This window comes from Bos indicus x Bos taurus, chromosome 1, assembly GCF_003369695.1.
Source record: "Bos indicus x Bos taurus breed Angus x Brahman F1 hybrid chromosome 1, Bos_hybrid_MaternalHap_v2.0, whole genome shotgun sequence".
NCBI classification, from domain to species: Eukaryota; Metazoa; Chordata; class Mammalia; order Artiodactyla; family Bovidae; genus Bos; species Bos indicus x Bos taurus.
The window spans coordinates 125743550-125765823 of record NC_040076.1 but is presented as its reverse complement, the minus strand read 5'-3'; the positions used below and the strand labels follow the sequence as shown (position 1 = coordinate 125765823).

The 22274-nt window shown below is 37.9% G+C and overlaps 3 protein-coding genes across 13 annotated transcripts in view; 2 read left to right on the top strand and 1 right to left on the bottom strand.

The window, feature by feature from the left end:
- The window catches only part of PLS1 (plastin 1), a 129483-nt gene extending 113442 nt beyond the window's left edge, over positions 1-16041 (top strand). For all 4 annotated transcript variants that reach the window (XM_027544308.1, XM_027544317.1, XM_027544328.1 and 1 more), the window contains 4 exons: positions 4491-4624; positions 5075-5198; positions 13503-13627; positions 13862-16041. In XM_027544308.1, the coding sequence (XP_027400109.1) occupies positions 4491-4624; positions 5075-5198; positions 13503-13627; positions 13862-13997 (519 nt within the window). In that variant the 3' untranslated portion in view covers positions 13998-16041. The remainder of the gene's footprint in view (positions 1-4490; positions 4625-5074; positions 5199-13502; positions 13628-13861) is intronic.
- Positions 1-19145, bottom strand: part of LOC113898139 (translation initiation factor IF-2-like) — a 72958-nt gene extending 53813 nt beyond the window's left edge. Inside the window, exon 1 of the mRNA XM_027551023.1 lies at positions 18473-19145. Coding sequence (XP_027406824.1) covers positions 18474-19145 — 672 coding nt within the window. The 3' untranslated portion in view covers position 18473. The remainder of the gene's footprint in view (positions 1-18472) is intronic.
- Positions 19016-22274, top strand: part of TRPC1 (transient receptor potential cation channel subfamily C member 1) — a 62703-nt gene continuing 59444 nt past the window's right edge. For 3 of the 8 annotated variants that reach the window (XM_027544259.1, XM_027544251.1, XM_027544242.1), the window contains exon 1: positions 19016-19328. In XM_027544259.1, the coding sequence (XP_027400060.1) occupies positions 19154-19328 (175 nt within the window). In that variant the 5' untranslated portion in view covers positions 19016-19153. The remainder of the gene's footprint in view (positions 19329-22274) is intronic. The other 5 variants (XM_027544285.1, XM_027544265.1, XM_027544233.1 and 2 more) reach the window with 4 other exon arrangements.

Here is a 22274-nt window from a genome sequence, read left to right as displayed (position 1 = left end):
TTCTTCGTACAAGTGATATCATATGATGTGTCTTTTTCTGTCTGACTTACTTCACTCAGTATGACACACACATACACAGACACGTGTTCAAAATGGACTTCTTCCTCTTGATCTCTAGACTGTGTATTTATAGACTGTAAATTTTTTTTAAATCCTATTTTTGAAAGAAAGACAAGGAAGAAAGGCATCATAATATTAAAAGTAATTAAATGGGTAGTATAATTACAAGAGGTTTCTATATATTCACATTTTTCAGTATTTCTAGTGGTTGGACTATCTGTGTTTTATATTTTATTTGATATGCCTGTAATTATCATGGGAGTAAAATTCAGGAAATTTTGTTACCTAATTTCATATAAGTTTTTTAAATCAAAATTTCAGATGCAAAATGTAACAGGAAAACCAACTGAACCCTCATTCATTATACCTGGAGGTTTTTAATGTTAATTATATGATGTCACAAACTAATCATATGTAGAATGTTCCCTTTCAACAAATACTAGCTATTTATAGAATGAAACACAAGTCCTGAAATAAGTTCAAGATATTTAAAAAATAAAGAAGCAGTACTTTCATGACACAGTATCCAGGGACTTCTTTTATCAACTTTGGGCATTCATCACCGGATGTCACTTAGCTTCATTTGTGAAGTTGGTAAAACTGCACCACTTAAATAGCCTTTCTTCAGTGTTTCTTTGGTATTTCTTTTCCCTTGGAACTCTGTCTCCCATTATATAGTTTTTTTCATTTTCATATTATCTGATCTTCACTTTTGAAATGCTTGGTAATTGTTTCTTCCATTAATTCTGTGAGACTATATACTCTCCAGTTTTTTCATGCTTTGTGTTCTTCTTACCTTTCACAGGGTTTTAAACTTTTAGCCTGACAACTCTAGGCTCAGTTCCAAGGCTCAGTTCTTGGTCTAATGCTCTTAACGTTCTGTATTTATATTCTTAGGGAGCAGATCCTTTTTTAGAGTGTTAAGTACCACCATAAACATGGCTTACTTCTAGGAACCTAACTTCTTATTCTTTCTCTAGTTTGGTACCTCTCTTCATCTTAGAACTATTTTGCCCAACTTGGAATCAAATGTTGCCAAAAAGTAGAACTCATCTTTTCCCTTATGCTAGCATCCATTTCCATTTTCTCTTTCACTGCTCGTCACATCAGCATCTCGGCCCTCTAAACTATTAACCCCGAGCTCTTTTCTCACCATCGTTCTCATCAGGAATTGTACTCAAACTAGCCATAAAATAGATAGCCCTTTGTTGAAATACATTTTACATGAGTAATTATTACAATTTGTTCAAAAATTCTCCTGTTGCAATGACTGGCAGTGGAAAACTTGCTTTTTTAAAAAATCTTTTGCCCATACTTTGTAGCATGTGGGATCTTATTAATATTTCCCTGGCCAGGGATCAAACCCATGCCTCCTGCATGGAGGTCCCACTGGACCACTAGGGAAGTGCCCCAAATATGCTGGTTTTTCTCTCTTCTATCCACACTATTACATAAACAGAGCTCTGATGCTGTGTTCCATACATAGGAATCCATTTTTTCAGTTATGTGCATATTTCTATTTAGAAGCCTAAATCTGTAATCCTGGGAAAGAGAAAGAATTTTGTAACATTATCTCCATGCATTAAAAAAAAATGAATGCATATCAAAGATTTAACTCATTAAGGGAGCAAGGCAGATATTACAGCAGGTTCAGAGTATCTTCTTACATTTTTATTTGTAACACACTGACCTCTGGGAATTTGCATTCTGCTTTTTAAAGAACAGTACCCATTAATTTATACAAATTCTGTTATTGTGTAGTCCTTTTCTCACTTTTCCTGGAAACATTTTCTTCTTCTTAAAAAAAGGTATATCTTTGTTTCTCAGGTTTACTTGTTTTGTAATTAGGTCTTAACTAACTTGGGAAAGAAAATTAGGAGAAATCAGTCATACTGTTTTTCTTAACTAAATGTTTGAAAGTGGAAGTGTTAGTCAGTGATGTCCAATTCTTTGCGACCTCATGGACTACAGCATGCCAGCCTTCCCTGTCCTTCACTATCTTATGGAGTTTGCTCAAATTCATGTCTCCTGAGTCACTGATGCCATCCAAACATCTCATCCTTTGTTGCCCCTTTCTCCTCCTCCCCTCACTCTTTCACAGCATCAGGGTCTTTTCTATGAGTCAGCTCTTTGCATTATAGCTTCAGCATCAGTCCTTCCAATGAATATTCGGGATTGATTTCCTTTAGGATTGACTGGTTGGATCTCCTTGCAGTCCAAGGGACTTTCAAGAGTCTTCTCCAACACCATAGTTCAAAAGCATCAATTCTTTGGTGCTCAGCCTTCTTTATGGTCCAACTCTCACGTCTGTACGTGACTACTGGAAAAACCATAGCTTTGACTATATGGACCTTTGTAAAGTAATGTCTTTGCTTTTCAACACAGTGTCTAAGTTTGTCATTGCTTTTCTTCCAAGGAGCAAGTGTCTTTTAATTTCATGGTTGCAGTCACCATCTGCAGTGATTTTGGAGCCCAAGAAAATAAAGTCTGTTACTGTTTCCATTGTTTCCCTATCTATTTGCCATGAAGTGATAGGACCAGATGCCATGATCTTATGTTTTTTGACTGTTGAGTTTTAAGTCAGCATTTTCACTCTCCTCTTTCACCTTCATCAAGAGGCTCTTTAGTTCTTGTTTATTTTTTGCCATTTAGGGTGATGTCATCTGCATATCTGAGGTTATTGATATTTCTCCCTGCAATCTTGATTCCAGCGTGAGCTTCATCCAGCCCAGCATTTCACATGATGTACTCTGCATACAAGTTAAATAAGCAGGGTGACAATATACAGCCTTGATGTACTCCTTTCCCAATTTTGAACCAGTTTGTTGTTCCATGTCTGGTTCTAACTGTTGCTTCTTGACCTGCATACAGATTTCTCAGGAGGCAGGTAAGGTGATCTGGTATTCCCCTCTCTTAAAGAATTTTCCACGGTTTTTTGTGATCCTAACAGTCAAAGGATTTAGCATAGTCAATGAAGCAGAATCAGATGTTTCTCTGGAATTCTTTTGCTTTTTCGATGATCCAACAGATGTTGGCAATTTGATTTCTGGTTCCTCTGCCTTTTCTCAATCCAGCTTGTACTTCTGGAAGTTCTCAGTTCATGTATTGTTGAAGTCTCACTTGAAGGATTCTGAGCATTACCTTGCTAGCTTGTGAAATGAGCACAATTGTGTGGCAGTCTGAACATTCCTTGGCATTGCCCTTCCTTGGGATTGAGCATATATATGTGCATACACGTATGGGGCATATATATATGTGTGTGTATATGTATATATATATGTATACACTCATTTGTGTGTGTATATGTATATGTATATACACACACAAATGAGTGTGTGTTCTGAGATAAGTATAATACTAGATGACTGGAAATAATGAACTTCTGTAGAGGCTAGGATAGACAAAAACTTTTTAATTGTACTTTTATCACTGGAAAGAAGTAGTTAGATAGTTTACTTGGTATTCATGCATCAGATTCTTACTATAGGGGACAGGGCTTCCCTGGTGGCTCAGATGGTAAAGAATCTGCCTGCAATGCAGGAGACCTGGGTTCGATCCCTGGCTTGGGAAAATCCCCTGGAGAAGGAAATGGCTATCCTCTCCTGTATTCCTGCCTGGGAAATCCAATGGACAAAGGAGCCTGGCAGGGTACAGTCCATGGGGTCATAAGAGTAAGACATGCCTTAGTGATTAAACCACTACCATGCATCCGATTCCTACTGTAGACAGGACACTGTGCTGAGTCCTGAGCTAGGGGTGGGGAGAATATGATACAGGTTTGTGCATTTTATAGTTTTTTTCCTTTAAAAGGAGCTTATGTATGATTGGCAAAAGAAAGTTCATAAAATGCTAAGTAGAAGATGGTGCATAAGCATTATAAGATAATCATGATTGGAAGTTCAACAAAGAAGCAAAGTTCAAAAAGAAGCAGATGATATAGTTAAGGTTAATCCTTTTTTGAAAATCATTGGCTAAAAGCTTAATTTTAAAGGATGGGTGAGATCTAGATATAAAATATTAGAGATGAAGTTAGATTCTTAAACAATTTCGCTGTTCACTAATTTTAAATGTAGACAAAAGAACACTGATTACCTCAACTGATGGAATACAGAAAACTAGGTTTTTAGTTTCAGATTTACCACTAATTCACTGTATCATCTTGGACAGTCAAGACTTTTAAGAGTAAGAGAGGATCTTTAAACTTTTCAGTCAGTTGTTTCCTTACCTGGTTAACCCCTTGGTGATCTGATATTTTCAGCTATAAAATGGAATAGTTATTTCCTAATTTCACTGGTTACTAGGATATGAAATTGTTATAAATTTTCAGTGTCATCACAAGTATTTTTCAGATGACTGAACTAAGCTGGCCTATTCAAGAAATACATTAAAAAATTTGTCGTGATACCTAAACTTTTATTTACTATTTACAGATTGAAAACTGTAACTATGCAGTGGAACTTGGGAAGAATAAGGCCAAATTCTCCTTGGTTGGCATTGCTGGGCAGGACTTAAATGAAGGAAATTCAACACTCACTCTGGCATTGGTGTGGCAGCTGATGAGAAGGTAAAGACTGACTTGTTTGTGGCATCACTATCAGTTTCCTTCAACAAGTCATTTGAAGGAAAATTTTAGCTACTTTTGTAGAATAGCAAACACAGAAGAAATATACAATGCAAAATATATTGTTAATGATTTGTTGTTGACAATAAATTTTTTATGTTTACTTTGTTTTGAAAGTGACTCAATCTCTAGAAACACAATTATTCTTATTTAATGACTCTGAAAAACTGCTTAGTAAAGACTTGTTTTAATTTTTTAATATACTAGATAGTATTTTTTGTTTCTGATTACTGAACTCTGTTTGGAATCTACTAAGTGCAAATACGAGAGTAAAATTAGAAATATTTATTAGAATTGAAATATTTCTTAAATATTCATCTAAATATTGATATAAATGATATAAGAGTAAATTTCACCACTTTCAGCCTTAAATATGTATCTTTTCTGTTACAGGTACACACTGAATGTGTTATCGGATCTTGGAGAGGGTGAAAAAGTAAATGATGCAATTATCATTGAATGGGTCAATCAGACTCTTAAAAGTGCAAACAAAAATACTTTCATTTCCAGCTTTAAGGTAATCAAAAGCTATTTTAAAATTTGGGAGGGGTAAGAAATTACGTTTAGGAAAGAATTTTTATTGGGGATTACACTGACTTAGGTTTTGTTAAAACACCCAGTTGATGAGCTTAGGCATACTGATTATTTGGGATGTGTAAACCAGAAATATTTAATTTGAATTCATATATTTTGACTGGTTATCCTATTGAATATAAATGCAGGTTAATATTATGGGACTCTAGTCATATAATGTTCAAGAAGAAATTGAGCCAAAAATCCAATTGTCAAAGGAAAGAGAAAGATAAATAGCTATTGTTTATATAGGACTATAATGTTTTGTGCTCCTTAGCAGCAGTCTCAGAATTGTATTGACATCATTTCCAAGGCATAACAGAGCCAGCCAAACCGATTCAAGTGGGAATTGAGAAAACTGGTAGGAAAAAAAAAATCAAATCCTGTCATCTGGCTTCATAATGGCACTTACCACTCACTTCCGAGCATTTGTGGATCATTTGTAAAGCACTCAGAATGTAGCCTGCACATACATACTGACTAATTTTCATGCATTTCCACTGTGTTTTGCTTTTGCATGTAAGCTGATAGTAGCTACAAATAAGCATGTCTGCTTGTTCACATCCATTCAGTGAGCCTTGTGTTTGTGATTTTATTATATGTGAAAATTTAGCCTTCAATTTGTATTTGTTTTAGTGACTGAAGAGTGCAAACAGATGAAACCCTAAACTCGCCCCAAAGTTATCTACTCATTTTTACTTTCTTCTTTGTCTTTGCTATATGTGTTTGACAATATGGTAGAGCAGAAGAAATGTCAGAAATTGATAAATTCAATCTTCTTTTCTTTACCAAAAACTGAGCTGGATGTTGGCAGAGATGTCACAAAGTCCTAGTTCAACAGTGTTTCTTTCTTTTCCATCTTGTAAGGAACTAATTACATTTGAGTTTTTATTGTTGCTGATATAAAAAGAAAAGAATTTTTAGGCCATGATTTGTCTTTATATAAAACACAACTTAAAATGTAAGGCAGGAAGGGGGATATATAAAACTCTCTAATTGACAGATACTCTTTAAAATTGTTATACTGAAATTAAATTCATTTGTACATTAGTTTGTGAAAAATAATAAGCATATAGATCATTAAATATAATAGATAATATCTAGAAACAAATTAATAAAACATTTTTGAGGTCTTAGCTATTAAGTAACATTTTTAGGTAAAGAAAGGATGTAAGAAATTATTTCAGCTCTCAGAGTATTTGCCATTTATTTGAGAGAGAAGATTGGTATAACTGAGGAAGTAATACTACTACAGGGTAAACGTTAAAATCCAAAGATATAATACAACTAATATTATGGGAAAATTTAACGAATTTCCAAATGAATGGTCAGTTGAAGGGTAGATGGAGAAAGCTGGATTTTATTTGAGCATCAGAGATAGAGGCAGGATTTGAATGCATGGAGAACAAGGCTTCCCAGGTGGTGCGGTGGTGAAGAATCTGCCTGCAAAGAGTTGGATGTGACCCAGCACACAGGCACCAAAGAACAAAAGGGTAATAATAAGCTAGAAGAGGGTCCACCTTGAATAAAGGTAAGTCTCAGAAGTTTAGAAGTAGTTTGGATAGACAGAATGGTTCCTAAGGGATGTGGTGCAAGATATAGGCTGGGCCAAGACTGTGGAGGTGTTGCAGGAAGGGGTCTAGATAGAGCCCGAGAATGGGCTCTTGTCTAACACTTGTAAATGAATTGTCTGAGGAGACACATGTGCTGACAAAGCAAGAGATCTTATTGGGAAGGAGCGCCTGGGCGGAGAGTGTCAGGGTAAGGGAAACCAGGAGGACTGCTCTGCCACGTGGCTCTTAGTCTCAGGTTTTATGGTAATTGGGTTAGTTTCTGGATTGTCTTTGGCCAATCATTCTGACTTAGGGTCTTTCCTGGTGGTGCACCCAGCATTCAGCCAAGATGGATTCCAGAGAGGAGGATTCTGGGAGGTTGGTAGGACACGTGCCATCTCCTTTTGACCTTTCCCAAATGCTTTTGGTTGGTGGTGGCTTGTTAGTTCCATGTTCATTACCAGGACCTCCTGACATAAAATAACTCATGCAAACGGTTATTGTGGTGCCTGGCCAGGGTGGGCAGTTTCAGTCAATGTTTCCCCTAATAGAGAAATCTGGCTTTAAAGAGGATATTGATAAGGCAAGTAATGTAAGCAAAGTATTTTAGAAATACTGTTGTGAAGGTAGGGAGTATGATAGGAGGAAGAGTCGTGTTAAGTGCAAGGAAGCTATTGAGGCAGAACTCAAGGTAATACAGATCCTGGGTAGGGGTGGGAAATGGGCACTGGGATCTGTAAGAATGGATGTGTGTCTGTGTGTGTGTTAATCAGTTGTGTCCAACTTTTTGTGACACCATGGACTGTAGCCCACCAGGCTCCTCTATCCATGGAATTCTCCAGACAAGAATACTGGAGTGAGTAGCCATTCCCTTCTCCAGGGGATCTTCCCGAACTAGGGATCTAATCACCATCTCCTGCACTGCAGGCAGATTCTTTTCTATCTAAGCCACCAGGGAAGCCCAAGAATGGATAGTTACTTGCAAAAAAATAGGTAGGATTTGGCTTCTTAACTTAGGGATGCACAGGAAGGAGAGGAGTTATTTAAATGGACAAGTTATTTAACTTATCTAATACTCTTTTGCTTATAAAGTTGAGAGAATTGAAAGAAACAATGTGTTAGTATAGTGATACATAGGAATCAGTCAATGGTAATTATGATTATTGTTATTGGCTGACATACCACCTCCTTATCTTCTTGGTGAGAAAAAAAAAACTGGGTATTTGGGGCCTGGGTAGTAAAAAGTGGGGATGTCTGAGATACAGCTGCTTTCTAAACAGGCAGTGAATTTAACAATCATTTTTCAACTTATTGAATTTGAGGTAATTTTCAGGAAATTAGTTGGATTAAAAGAAATATTAAAACTAGAATTACAACTTGGTGATCAGTTGAACAGAAGAGATAGTTGAAAAATGGGGGCTTCCCTGATGGATCAGAGGGTAAAGAATCCATCTGCAATGAAGCAGGCACAGGAGACCCGGATTCAATTCCTGGGTTGGGAAGATTCCCAGGAGGAAATGGCAACCCACTCTAGTATTTGTGCCTGAAAAATCCTATGGATAGAGGAGCCCCAGGCTACAGTCTAAAGGGTCACAAAGAGTCGGACATGACTGAGTGACTAACACATACACAGACACACACACACACACACACAAACCATTTAAGGGGGATGGCTTAAGAGAAAAGCAGACTTGAGACTATGGGTTTACTAGAACTGAGGTGGAAAAAACATATTGCAAAAGTGCTTGGCATTTACATATGTTTGATAATAAAACCTTTAGACAGAATATAAATAATTAAGAAATACAGCAGTGAATGCTAAAAAATATCTGGGCTAGGGAGGTTTCTTCCAGTTTGGTATGTTATATTTGAAAGCTATAGTAAGTGGTACTAGTAAGAACCTATTAATCAAGGCAGTGCTGTACCCAGAAATTTTAGAAAAGACAAATTTACCCCTTTTAGTAGCAATGTTACTTTTCCTCACCAAGAAGATAAGGAGGTGGTATGTCAGTCAATAATGATAATCATAATTACCATTGACTGATTCCTATGTGTCACTATACGAACACATTGTTTCTTTTAATTCTCTTTTAATTCTATTAATTTGCTTTTAATTCTATAAGCAAAAAGTTTTAGAAAAGTTAAATAACTTGTCCACTGTCATTGAATGTTAAGCAGAATAGCTGGATTTCACATCCAGATCTAACTGCAGGTTGAAAGCTAAGCTATGGTGTTGTTAGCCCTGGGTTTGACATAGGCTTAGCTACTTATTAGCTGTGTGACATACTGCTCATTAATTCTGTAAATATTCAAAGCTTCTTCAGTTCAGTCGCTCAGTCGTGTCTGACTCTTTGCAACCCCATGAATTGCAGCACGCCAGGCCTCCCTGTCCATCACCAATTCCTGGAGTTCACCCAAACTCTTGTCCATCGTGTCGGTGATGCCATCCACCCATCTCATCCTCTGTTGTCCCCTTCTCCTCCTGCCCCCAATCCCTCCCAGCATCAGAGTCTTTTCCAATGAGTCAACTCTTTGCATGAGGTGGCTAAAGTATTGGAGTTTCAGCTTTAGCATTATTCCTTCCAAAGAACACCCAGGACTGATCTCTTTTAGAATGGACTGATTGGCTCTCCTTGAAGTCCAAGGGACTCTCAAGAGTCTTCTCCAACACCACAGTTCAAAAGCATCAATTCTTGTGTATCAAATTAAGAAATGTGTATCAAATTAACAAATTAATAATTTTCACTATCTTGAAAATCAAGCCAAACTCTAGACAAGTTGTCTATAAGATTCTGGCATTCTTTTTGCTTAAGTAATTTCTATGTGATTAACTTAAAGAAAGTGAAAGAAAAATGATGAAAATGTATTTATATACTAAACTAAGGGAGATATGCAGATAACACCACCCTTATGGCAGAAAGTGAAGAGGAACTCAAAAGCCTCTTGATGAAAGTGAAAGAGGAGAGTTAAAAAAGTTGGCTTAAAGCTCAACATTCAGAAAACTAAGATCATGACATCTGGTCCCATCACTTCATGGGAAATAGATGGGGAAACGGTGGAAACGGTGGCAGACTTTATTTTTTGGGGCTCCAAAATCACTGCAGATGGTGATTGCAGCCATGAAATTAAAAGACACTCCTTGGAAGCAAAGTTATGACCAACCTAGACAGCATATTAAAAAGCAGAGACATTACCTTGCCAACAAAGGTCCGTCTAGTCAAGGCTATGGTTTTTCCAGTAGTCATGTATGGATGTGACAGTTGGACTGTGAAGAAGGTTGAGCGCCGAAGAATTGATGCTTTTGAACTGTGGTGGTGGAGAAGACTCTTGAGAGTCCCTTGGACTGCAAGGAGATCCAACCAGTCTATTCTAAAGGAGATCAGTCCTGGGTGTTCTTTGGAAGGAATGATGCTAAAACTGAAACTCCAGTACTTTGGCCACCTCATGTGAAGAGCTGACTCATTGGAAAAGACTCTGATGCTGGGAGGGATTGGAGGCAGGAGAAGGGGACTACAGAGGATGAGATGGGTGGATGGCATCACTGACTCGATGGACAAGAGTTTGGGTGAACTCCAGGAGTTGGTGATGGACAGGGAGGCCTGGCGTGCTGCGATTCATGGGATCGCAAAGAGTCGGACACAACTGAGTGACTAAACTGACTGGACTGAACTGAAGGGTTTTACCATAACCCCTGCTCCTTTTGCAGTAAAATGTCTTTCGCTGATCATATGCAAATCAGAGGAGTTGGAGGATAGGTCTGTTGGTTTTTTCTGGAAACAGGAAGATAAGGGATCCAATATAATCTTTAGAAACAAATTTTTCATTCAACTTAGTAAGTTTTTCACAAGATGAATCATAAGGAAATAGGTGAGAAAATCCTTGTTTCCTAAATCTAAGTTAAGAAATATCTAAAATACCACAAAAAGGTATAAAGTTTCAGCTATAAGATGAATTGAGGGGAGGAGGGGAAGGGGGAGACAGAGGATGAGATGGTTGGATGGCATCTCAATGGACATTATTTTGAGCAGCCTCCAGGATAGGCCTGGCATGCTGCAGTCCACGGGGGTCTCAAAAAGTTGGACACAACTGAGCAACTGAATAACAATAAAAAGACGAATACGGTCCAAAGACCTAATGTATAACATGGTAACTATAGTTAACACTATTTTAATATAACTGAGATTGGCTGAGAGAGTAGAACTTATTTGTTTTCACACACACAATATATATACAGAAGTGAGTGACAAATGTATTAACTAGATGGGAGGAATCTTTTCACAATGTGTAGGTATACCAAATAATCAAGATGTACATTTTAAGTACCTTAGAATTTTGTCAATTTTAACTCAATAAAGCTGAAAAAAGAACAATTTTCCCCAAACTTAAAAAACTCTCCTAAGTATGTAAATAATCAAAATATAACAAAATTAAGCCACATGTCTGTTTTTGAACCACCATAGAAATATTATATGAAAGTAAGCACATAGAAAATTTTAGTTTATTATAGAATGACATGCATGTTAAGCTTTTAGAAAGTGTAATATGTAATTAGATTCTTGTAGGAAGCTTATTAAAAATGTAGATTCCTTGCCCCATCCACAAATAACCTCTCGTTACTCTAAGTGCAGGGATTAATTTGTACTTTTAATAAGCATCTTAGGCGACTTTCATGTAGGTGGTCTGCAGACTGTACATTAAGAAAACATGTGTGAGATTTTTTTCGGAAATAGAAAAGATGCCCCTAAAACAGAAGCTGGATTACTAGCATCATAAAGGACCCTAAAGTGTGTGTTAGTCACTCAGTCGTGTCCGACTCTTTGTGACCCATGGCCTATAGCCCACCAGACTCTTCTATCTTCTTCACTCCAAAAAACCCATTTCATAAAATGAACATTCTAGAAAATGAAGAATATACTTTTTTAAAAATAAATGTAGCAGTTCATAGATCCCAGCCCTCAAAAAGAACTCTGCATTCTTCACATAGCTTCAAATTGTTTTATCAGTTATTAAGAACCACATTTGGCCAGGAACTCTACTAGATGTTTTCATTTAATATTCCCAAGAATCCTGTGATATTTCCATTGTAGTGATTAGGAAAACAGTGCTTTTGGCTTCAAGTAAGAAGGCAATGGCACTCCACTCCAGTACTCTTGCCTGGAGAATCCCAGGGACGGGGGAGCCTGGTGGGCTGCCGTCTATGGGGTCGCACAGAGTCGGACACGACTGAAGTGACTTAGCAGCAGTAGCAGCAGCAAGAGATACTCAACTTAAGATGAGTTAAACCAAAAGGAAAGGTACAGAAAAATAGCAGAGATCCTGAAGTAGGGCAGACGTCAGGATTGGCTGCACCAGTAATTGAAGAAGGTCTTTCAGGTCTTTATCATCTCTGCTTTGCCATCCAAAGGGCCAGCTTCCTTCTAAAGCTGGTTTTCCTCTTATCTTCGGATAGCTGCTTGTTGTGACAAACATTTCATCCTCTCATTTACATTCAGGAAGGGGTGTTGCTAGCTTTCCATAGCTCTTCTTGAATATAAAAATTAAGCCCAGATAAATCACTATAGCAATCAGATGGGATTCCTCTCATTAACTCTTTGACTATTTTTCCAATCTTTTTCATTCTTGTCTGCCTAATGAGTCTTTTAGACATTTTCTTCCTAAATTTCTGCCCCCACCAAAAATTTAATGCCATAGATATTAGTGTATCTGTTATTTACAGTATGCTCTATACATAAAAAGAGTAAGTTTACCACCTCACCCACAGAATAAATGGTCTACACTAATTCAGGGTCACCCTTGGAGCTGTGGTGGGGTTAGTTTTCGTTGAAGCACACATCCATGTGTGGGAGGTATGCATTCAGAGTAAAAATGTGGCTTCTGTCAGGATGGGGAAAGTAGTGAGGAATGAGTGGGCTCTGGTGCAAGCAACAGGTGCCACTATTCATGCTGAGAGACAGAACAAATAATTTGTTCAAGTACTGATAAATGGTAAAATCAATTCAGACCATGATTTCTGACTTCAATAGCAAAGTTCTATCCATTAGAATTTTGTTGTTCATTTTTAGTTGCTTTGACAGTAACACCAAAACTGAAGAATCCTGGGCATTAGAGTTGGACAGCTATATGTTCAAATACTGGTTCTGTACGGACTGGTTGTGGAATAGGTCTTTTGAGCTCTCTGACCTTCATGTTCTTCATCTTAAAAGAGAGATTCTAATTTATTACCAGACTGTTAGGATTAAACAAAAACATGTAAAGCAACAAGAATAATGCCTTTGTAAATATTAGTTCCTTTTCATTATTATTTTTTTTTCTGAAAAATATTAAGTGAAGTCTTAGGAATCCATGGTCTAAGATAAAGAATACTGCTAGAATTTGCAAAACTGTTCATTTAAATTTCATCTATTCCCTTTTGAAAGTTGTTTGTTTTTTATAGAATGGATACTGTAGTTAGCATACTTAAGGAACTGTCATATCCCCAAACTTTATTACAGGTATGGTGACCATTCTCTATGCTGTAAGCTCAGCAAGGATAAAAGGAAAAGCATATTTTAAATGGTTTGTGATATGTGTTGGTTGCAGAATAGCTGAATGTTAAGTATAATGAAAATTTTTGAATTGCTTTTACTTATATGGTTATGACCTTCCAGTCTAACATGCACCAAAGATGTTTATGAATGTTCATCTTTATTTTCTAGGACAAATCAATTAGCACTAGCTTACCTGTCTTAGATTTAATAGATGCCATTGCACCAAATGCAGTTCGTCAAGAAATGATTAAGAGAGAAGACCTTTCTGATGAGGACAAGCTGAACAATGCTAAGTAAGCCTTATGGTTTATATTAGAACATAGTGGCTCTTTCATTCTTAATCCTTATATGTGAAGTATTATGTCCTAAAAATTGACGTTTTAAAATACAACTTATATGGGGAATATGATTTATAGACTCAGAAACTTAACTTTATCGTAAAGTTAATTGTGTCAAAATGTTTCATTCTTTTGTTAACATATATTAAGTGAAAACAAATACCAAGATATTTGTCTTGTCTTTTCAAGATACGCCATTTCTGTTGCTCGAAAGATCGGTGCCCGGATATATGCCTTACCTGATGACCTTGTGGAAGTGAAACCAAAGATGGTTATGACAGTGTTTGCATGCTTAATGGGAAAAGGACTGAACAAAATAAAATAATGAAGCATTTAATATGATTTTCTGCCACATTAAACACATGGAATGTCTCACAGTTTACAGAATTCTGAAATGTAGTAGGTATAAAACCAGAGATTATTTGTATGCTCAAAATAGTTGTAGAAATCATTAATGATTTTAATAGCCTGTTCATACTAGTTAGGATTTGTTGGTCTTTTTGGATAACACAATTAAATTTACCAGTTGATACTGATAATAGAATATGTTTATTTTCAAGATGATACTTTATGATTATTTTCATTTCCTTGAAGTCTCCTTAAAACAAGACTAATTCATTCTTTTTCATGGTTCGAAATGATCAATACAAAAATTTTTCTGCAAGCCCTGATGTGAAGTATGTTTTGATTTTGTGTGTGTGTTGATTTTGATCATAAATGTATTCAGAGTCAAAATCCAGCTTAATCCTTTTATTTTTTTCCTCCAGCTATGTAAAGTGGTCCAAAACTTTAGCTTTTCTGTAAATTTCTATAGTGTCTAAAATTTTTAAGCGACAAGTATTGTTAACACTAAACTTTTTTTATATAAGGACTAACTCATGAATAAACTTCAAAGTTCATTCTCTTATATAAGTATTAATAGCAGGAGATTTTTACTTAACACTTAATTTTAACTACATGATACTTTATATATACTGCATGACATGCAGATATATATATATATATATAGGTAAGATGTTATTAGAGAAATATGTGTGTGTACGTATATATATTTTGCACCTGAATTACCCAGGTTTTCTTAACTAGTATGTATACAGACAGCCCTCCATATCTGATGCGTGCATATCAGATGGTCCCACATCCATAGATTCCCACAACTGCAGATCAAAGATATTTGGGAAAAAAAAAAGAATTCCAGGAAGTTAGGAAAAGCAAAACTTAAATTTGCCAAGTGCCAGCAATAATTTCCATTGCATTTTCATTGTATTTACAACTATTTACACAGTATTTACATTGTATATTAGGTATAAGTAATCTAGAGATGATTTAAAGTACATGGGAGAATATGTGTAGGTTATATACAAATACTGTTTCATATTAAGGATGTGAGCATCTGTGGATTTTGGTATCCTTGTGGTGGGTGGGTGGGGGGCTGGTTCCTGGAACCAACCCTCTGGATACTGAAGGAAGACTGTATTGGTCGGTTAGCCAACCGTGAAATAATTATTGTGTCCCCACTAGCTGTGTAACACTTTTCAGTTTGTAGCTATCTGGTACATGAAGACTTCTTTTAGAAATATTCATTTTGGGTATGCATATAGTTACTTTTCAACTGCTTTCAAATGTTTATAGCGACTGTGGCTACAGCTCTCAAGACATGTTGATGCTGTGTTGTTAGCTTCATGTTACACATGCTAATTTTTGATACTCTAGCCCTAAATAATTTAGAATATGCCTGTTAAATATCTTTAGAAGAAAGTAACACAAAGCTAATATTCAGCATATTTTCACATTTTCCCAGTTTCCTTCAAATTGGCAATGTTTGATTAATATTTATGTCACTTGGGAGTAGCAATGCTTCAGATGTATTTTTGTCTGAATTTTTGGCAATAGACCGATTCTGCTCCTAACAGGTGAATCCAGAAGTCTAGTTCCTTCATCTTCCACTGTTTGTGCCAGTGAGCAGTACTGCTGTACTACAAAAAATGCTGTCATTCTATCTCACTGTGAATGAGTAGTCTAAATCCCCCATCTACCATGGATTAGAACATTCATGTTGGTAAGAGTGAGACAACTCCTATGTTTAGAATAGAAATTTTTTTGAAAGAAATATCAACAGGTGAGACTTTGAAATATATTCTTCTATAAAAGAAATAAAAAAGATTTCCTTTCTTAATTTTATAGTTTGATGATGATTATCTTATATGAAGATGTGTTCTTGCTCTTTTGTGAGATTATTTAAATTATGTTTCCCCTTTTGATTTTTTTTTCCACCATATTCGCTAAGTTCTCTAACTTACATGAAATTTGGCACTTTAGACTGTTCTTTTTCTCACAAAAAATTTAATAAAATTCTGTGTATGTACAAATGTGTCTGTATTTATTTCATTTAAAGAAAAATACATAACTTTGAAAATTAATCTCACAGACTCATTTTCCAGAAAAGACTTTGTCATAAATGGATGTTGAATTTTGCCAAAAGCTTTTTCTGCATCTACTGAGATGATCATGTGGTTTTTATCTTTCAGTTTATTGATACGGTGCATCACATTGATTGATTTGCATGTACTGAAGAATCCTTGCATCCCTGGGATATATCCCACATGATCTTGGGGTATGATCCCTTTAAATTAAAAAAAAAAAAAAAAAGGAACAATCCCTATGCTTGAGTAAAACAAACAAAAGTTATTATTTTGGGAGAAGCAAAGGTGGTTCTATGATCCTTTAGTAGGAAGAATTTTTGGAAAGATCAACACATGATTAGTTTAAATTTAGTTTGTGATGAAATAACTTGAGTTAATTAACTCATTAAAATAAATTCATCTATTATGACCCAGGTATAATGCTAGACACTAGAGATTCAACTGAGAAAAATATAGACAAAGTTTCCTGGCCTCATGAATCTTATTTCCTATTGGAGAAAGATGGTAAACAATAAGAGTTGCAAATGGTGATAAATGCAATAAGAGAAATAAAACAGGGTAATGTGATACAGAATTAGGAACTGGGGTAAAGATTTTAGTTTGGTAGGTCAGGAAAGGTCCCTCTAGCATTGTGATATTCAGGCTGAGATATGAATGAGAAGTCTGATAATTGTTCAATAGAAGGAACAAGTGCAAAGGCTCTGAGGCAGGAAGAGTCTTGCAGGCATTTTAGGCAAAGAAATATGCAAATGTGGCCTTAGAGAGGGAGAAGAAGAGAATTTGGAGATGAAGATAGGGCCTGTTACTTATAGAACTAAATCTGAATTTTCTCTCCAACTGGAGTTGTAATGGCTCTTCTCTTTGGTACCTGAGGTTCCCTGAGTTGCTTTAAGCAATGTGCTGCTTCTGAATCTTGCATGCCATTGTTCATTATAATTCTATCACTGATTTCATATCAAAGATGAAAAATATAGAGGATCCTAAAGTACCCCAATTTATGCTGGATAAAAATGAACACAAGAAACAAGGGAATCTTTTGCATCTGGGATGATTCAAAAAGACGTCTGAAGATACAGGTGCAACACTAGCTTACTTTGAAGGAGGAAAAACCCTCTAATTCTTTAGAATGTTTCCTAAGACTAGCTCCTAAAGTACATTGGAATTCTCCTGAATCTAAAAAATCAGTCCAGCCCCTGAGGGAATCCTATGGATAAGGAGTCACCTAAACCCAGAAGCTTGAAAAAACTACTGATTATAGTTCTGAGCCACCTTAATTTTTACCCTGAAACACTCCGGAACTTTTGGAAGGGTCAGGGTTAGAGTTGTTCTGCTACTGACAAAAATTTTTTACTGAACTACAAAGAGTGTGTAAGCACACACACATGTAAACAAATATGTACCACTGTGTTCAATGGCCAGATTTATTATGAGCAATTTTGACAGTCCACCAGATACACAAACTTAGAACTGTATTAAACATTAGAGAAGGGCAGATTTACGATCTACTAGGGATAAGAGAGGAAAAGCTAACATGATTCAATAGATAACCATTTTGAAGTAAACAGATGAAAATGTTTGGAAAGGTGGGCAGTCTAGTCTACTAAAGATCTCAGAGATGATGGAAAGAGGACTTTGCATAATGAGGACGATATATTTAGGAAATCTGGGAGTTAGTGTTGGCAGGACAGGGATGGAGCAAGTCAACTTGAAAAGAACAGGAAGTATTTCTCTCGAATATGTGATACTCAAGTAAATTTATATATTGCCTTAAAAACCCAAGCACTCGGGGCACAATTGAGATTTTTGCATAGTTGGCTGTGGAAAGCAATGAAAACGATTCGGGATACAATTTTCAGCCCCCCTCCCCCAGTTCTTAAAGGTGCAAAAATATGCTTTAAATCAAGCATAATTTTTTAAAAAATATTCAAGGAAGTAGCACTTACTGCATTCAGTTAGCTTTTGCTTAAATAACACTCATCTTCTAAAATCTGAGTTATAATAATATATGTGAATATGAACAAGAAACTACTGGAAGGACTGTGACATAGATAGATCCTAATGATGTGCTTATCCAATGGTTACAGGCAAATAAATGTATGACACCAGAAATGTCATGCAAATTTTGTATCACAAACTAGTTTTTTAAAAAGTACAGTTTTAGAAACGAGGGTAGCTAGCCCAGTATAACTGCACACAAACGGGTGTAGTGGTGTGGCAAGGGTCCTGTCCTTTATGCTTTAGCCAGAGGACAAAGGAATATGCAATAATTCGACAATTCCACTAGGGGTTTCGACTCAGCGTTAAGTCGTCAGAGGCTCAACGAACCACCCCGCCACATGTTTACATGTATGCACCCAGAGACCGCGAGGGAAATTACCTCAGACTTGCAACTCGGATGTCGAGAGGGTGCACCGGACCGTTCTCCTTTTCCTAGGCTGCAAGGATGCCTTCCAGGAGGCAGCGCAAGGGGTAGAGGGCGGGGTGTTCGCAGACCCCGCCTCCGTCGCAGGCCCCACCCACCGCCGATCCCACTCCTTCGTCGTAGCTAGCGCTGAGCAGAAGATGACGTGAGGAGAGCCGCGAACATCTCCTCCGGGCACTGCTCGGCTGATGATTCCCAGGGCCTTGGAGCCCGGCGCGTGTAGAATCTCCTCTTGGAGCTCCTCTCCCACCGATTTTCGTCGTCCTCTCTGGCCGGGCCGCCCCCCGCGCGGCCCTTGCGGCTCCTGGCACGGCCCCTCGCTCGGCTGCCGCCCTGGCGCGCGCCACCCTGTCGTCCCCGGACGGGCGCGGACCCGCTCGGCCTGGGCGCCGGCGGCTGGGGAGGGGGCGCTGGCCCCGGGGCCGCGCATGCGCTGCCACCAGTCTGGGGCTGTCTGTGGAAGGCGAGTGCTGGCTCCGTGGGGAGGCGACGCCCTTCGGGGCCAACGGGCCTCGAGCAGAGGCGGCCGTGGGAACGACTCATCCCTTTTCCAGCCGGGGGGCGGGGCTGGGATCGGGGTCGGGGCTGGCGGGGGCCCCGCCCCCGTCCCCTGGCCTGCCCCCTTCATGGGCCGCGATGATGGCGGCCCTGTACCCGAGCACGGACCTCTCGGGCGCCTCCTCCTCCTCCCTGCCTTCTTCCCCATCCTCCTCTTCGTCGCCAAACGAGGTGATGGCGCTGAAGGATGTGCGGGAAGTGAAGGAGGAGAACACCCTGAATGAGAAGCTTTTCTTGCTGGCGTGCGACAAGGGTGAGAGCGAGGCCCCTTTCTCCGCTTTTGGATGCTCCTGCCTTCCACACCCCTCACCCTCTTCCCGGCCTCAACTTGGGGCATTCCCTCTTGCTCTCGCGCCGAGCGTCTGTTCCCGCCGCGCCCGCTGCATCACTGGGGCCGCCGGGCACCGCCTCTGCCTCGGGTGTGCGGAGCTGAAGGGCGGGAGCAGCCGCGGGTGCCGCCCTCGGAGCCCCGCGCCTGGGGGCGGCGGCTCTGCCCTTGGTCTCCTTTCGTGGGGTCCGGAGTTGAGGTAGCGTCGTGGGAGCCGAGACGCTGCTAGGGTTTCAGCCTCAGCTCCGCTACTGCCCACCTGGGTCTCCTGATCTCCCCTTTGGGGTTTCAGTTCTTTACGGAAGCCCAGAGGTTTTGTCTAGTTTGGGACTTTTCAGTCCTAAAATCCCATGTCCTTGCTTGGGGGGTTTCTCTTGCTTATGGGCTTTCAGTTGTTTTTTGTTTTCTTTCTTTCTTTCTTTCTTTTTTAACGTTACTTGTATTATTTAACTCCAGCCACCTAGTGTTCTGTGATTGTTGGATGGGATTAGGTATTTTAGTATCCTAGGTGGACATAAAGACAGGGCTTTACCGAAAATTCTAAGTTCCAAAGTTTCTCCAAATTTACGGAACAGCTTTGTTCATGCTTTTTATAGGAGAGAAAGGTTTATTGTTCTTCCTTCTTCGGGAAATACAGGTAGTACAAAATAATTTGGGGTCGTAAAAGAGTCGGACAGGACTTCACGACCAAACAGCAACGAACAAAATAATTACAGGGCAAAGATTTGGAATATATTTAATGTGTTTCTTCTTTTTCTTTAATCTGGAAATCGATCAGTTTTATGGCCATAATAACGTCTCTTCACTTAAGCGTTCATCTCTCTATTGATGAATATAATAAAAAGAATGGGAAATTCATTGCCCGAAGACTGCTTTTATTTCCTACATGTAAAAAAGCGTTCTAACTTTTCTTTGTAAATTTATTCAGCTTGGCTTCCAATGGCCATGCTTACTTAGGAAAAATGTTTAGGATCATGCAAACTTCCAAAACATAAACCCAAAGGGCAACTTACCTTGTGAAAAGATTACAGAGGATTTTTTGGTCTCTGTGTTTTTTAAATAAATGACAGCCTCCTTAACTCCTGTAACTGTTTTTGAGATAGGATTTTATTTACACAACTTTTTGAAAACACATTTAAGTATAAGCAAAGTCTACCTGTGTCCATCGTGAGTAACTTTTATGCTTTTATGTAATAGTATTAAATTATATGATGAAAGCATATGTGGAAGTCCACCATGGACACAGTTTGGAGTAGTCTTGAAAATGTAAAGAAACATACAACCTCATAAATGTCACTGTCTGTGGATTATGTAAAATTTTTAGTATTTTGGAGTAGATAGTCTGAATTCTCTTCCTTTAAAATTTCTCTCAGAGGGGAAAAAAAAAACTCGGGGTGGAGGGTGGGGAACAGATTGTGTTTATACTAGAATTACTAAGTGGCTGCTACTTCTTTCTACCCCAGCTTACTGAGCAACGGTTATTTTAAAGCAAACAGAGATTATGTCAAGAGAGGCAATTTAATATTCTTGTCAAACTGAGGACAGAGGAATGTCATAATGGAACATAGCTTGAGTAAATACTTGTATGGTGTGTATATTTAGGATTATTGCATGACATATCTCAAGTGTTTTAATGTATGATAGCTTTGTAGCCTGTCCAGTCATGCCATTTGAAATAGCCTTGGTATTCTTTGTTAGTTTCCTTTTTATAACATCAGTAAGATCCTTGGAGAGATTTGGCTTTTGGAGGTAGGGTGAAAAGTAAATATGTATGCTTTTTCTCTCACATGTAAATTAAAAAGAATTTTAACAAGTGAGATGAAATAGGTACTTTTTGTTTCAGGTATGTTGAGATGAATTCTTGGGTTAGATTTTGAAAAATGGCTTATTTCTTACATGTACTTATGATATACATTTATGCTAAAAAATAAATTTAAATTTGAATTATAGCAGGTTTTTTTTTTGTTTGTTTATATTCACTAATAGTTAAACCTTTTTCAGGGTTACCCAAACCAAATCTAAAAGTGAAAAATTTCCTAAAGTAGCTATGGTTTTCACTATTACTTTGGAGCTTTCATCAAGCCAAATGGCAAACATTTACTCAGACAGCTTTCTGGGTAGAGTCATATGCTTTTCATAGATGATTTCATTTAATCCTCACAACCCCGTGAGCCAGATATGTTGTTACCCCTGTTTTCCAAATGAGGAAAATGAGGCTTAGCAAAACTTTATAATTACTTTGCCCAAGGTTACATTAGTTAGGAAGTAGTAGAACTAGGATCTATTTTGAGTCTGTACTCTTTAAACTACTGAGTTTTATTGATGTAGTTGTAGTTGAATGAATGAAAATCATTTGTGATAGAAAAGACACATCCATATTTGGAAGTTACTTGTTGGAAATTAAACTTGCTCTCTATGACTCTTTTTTTAACTGAGCTTTCCATGGATTATATTTGTCCAGTAAAAGTAAAAAAGGATGAGAGCAAATTTGCTATAGATGATCTGTGTTTCTCATCCTTTTTCATTTAGCAGTTTTTCTCTATGTGTGTAAAATGTTCATAATGTATTCCACTTGAGAATTCCTAAAGCAGAAATTGTGAAGATGCAGTGTTAATCTATCGTTAGGTGGGTGGCTCTTTGAAAATTGTGTACAGATTAAGGAATAAAGGAAAAAAATAGGAAATAAAAATGATTTTACAGTTTGATTTTATAGTGTATATAGCTGGCTTTTATGTAAATTAGTTCTATAGATCTAGGCAAGTGCTGATCCAGGTTCAGTTCAGTTCAGTTGCTCAGTCGTGTCCAACTCTTTGCGACCCCATGAATCGCAGCATGCCAGGCCTCCCTGTCCATCACCAACTCCCGGAGTTT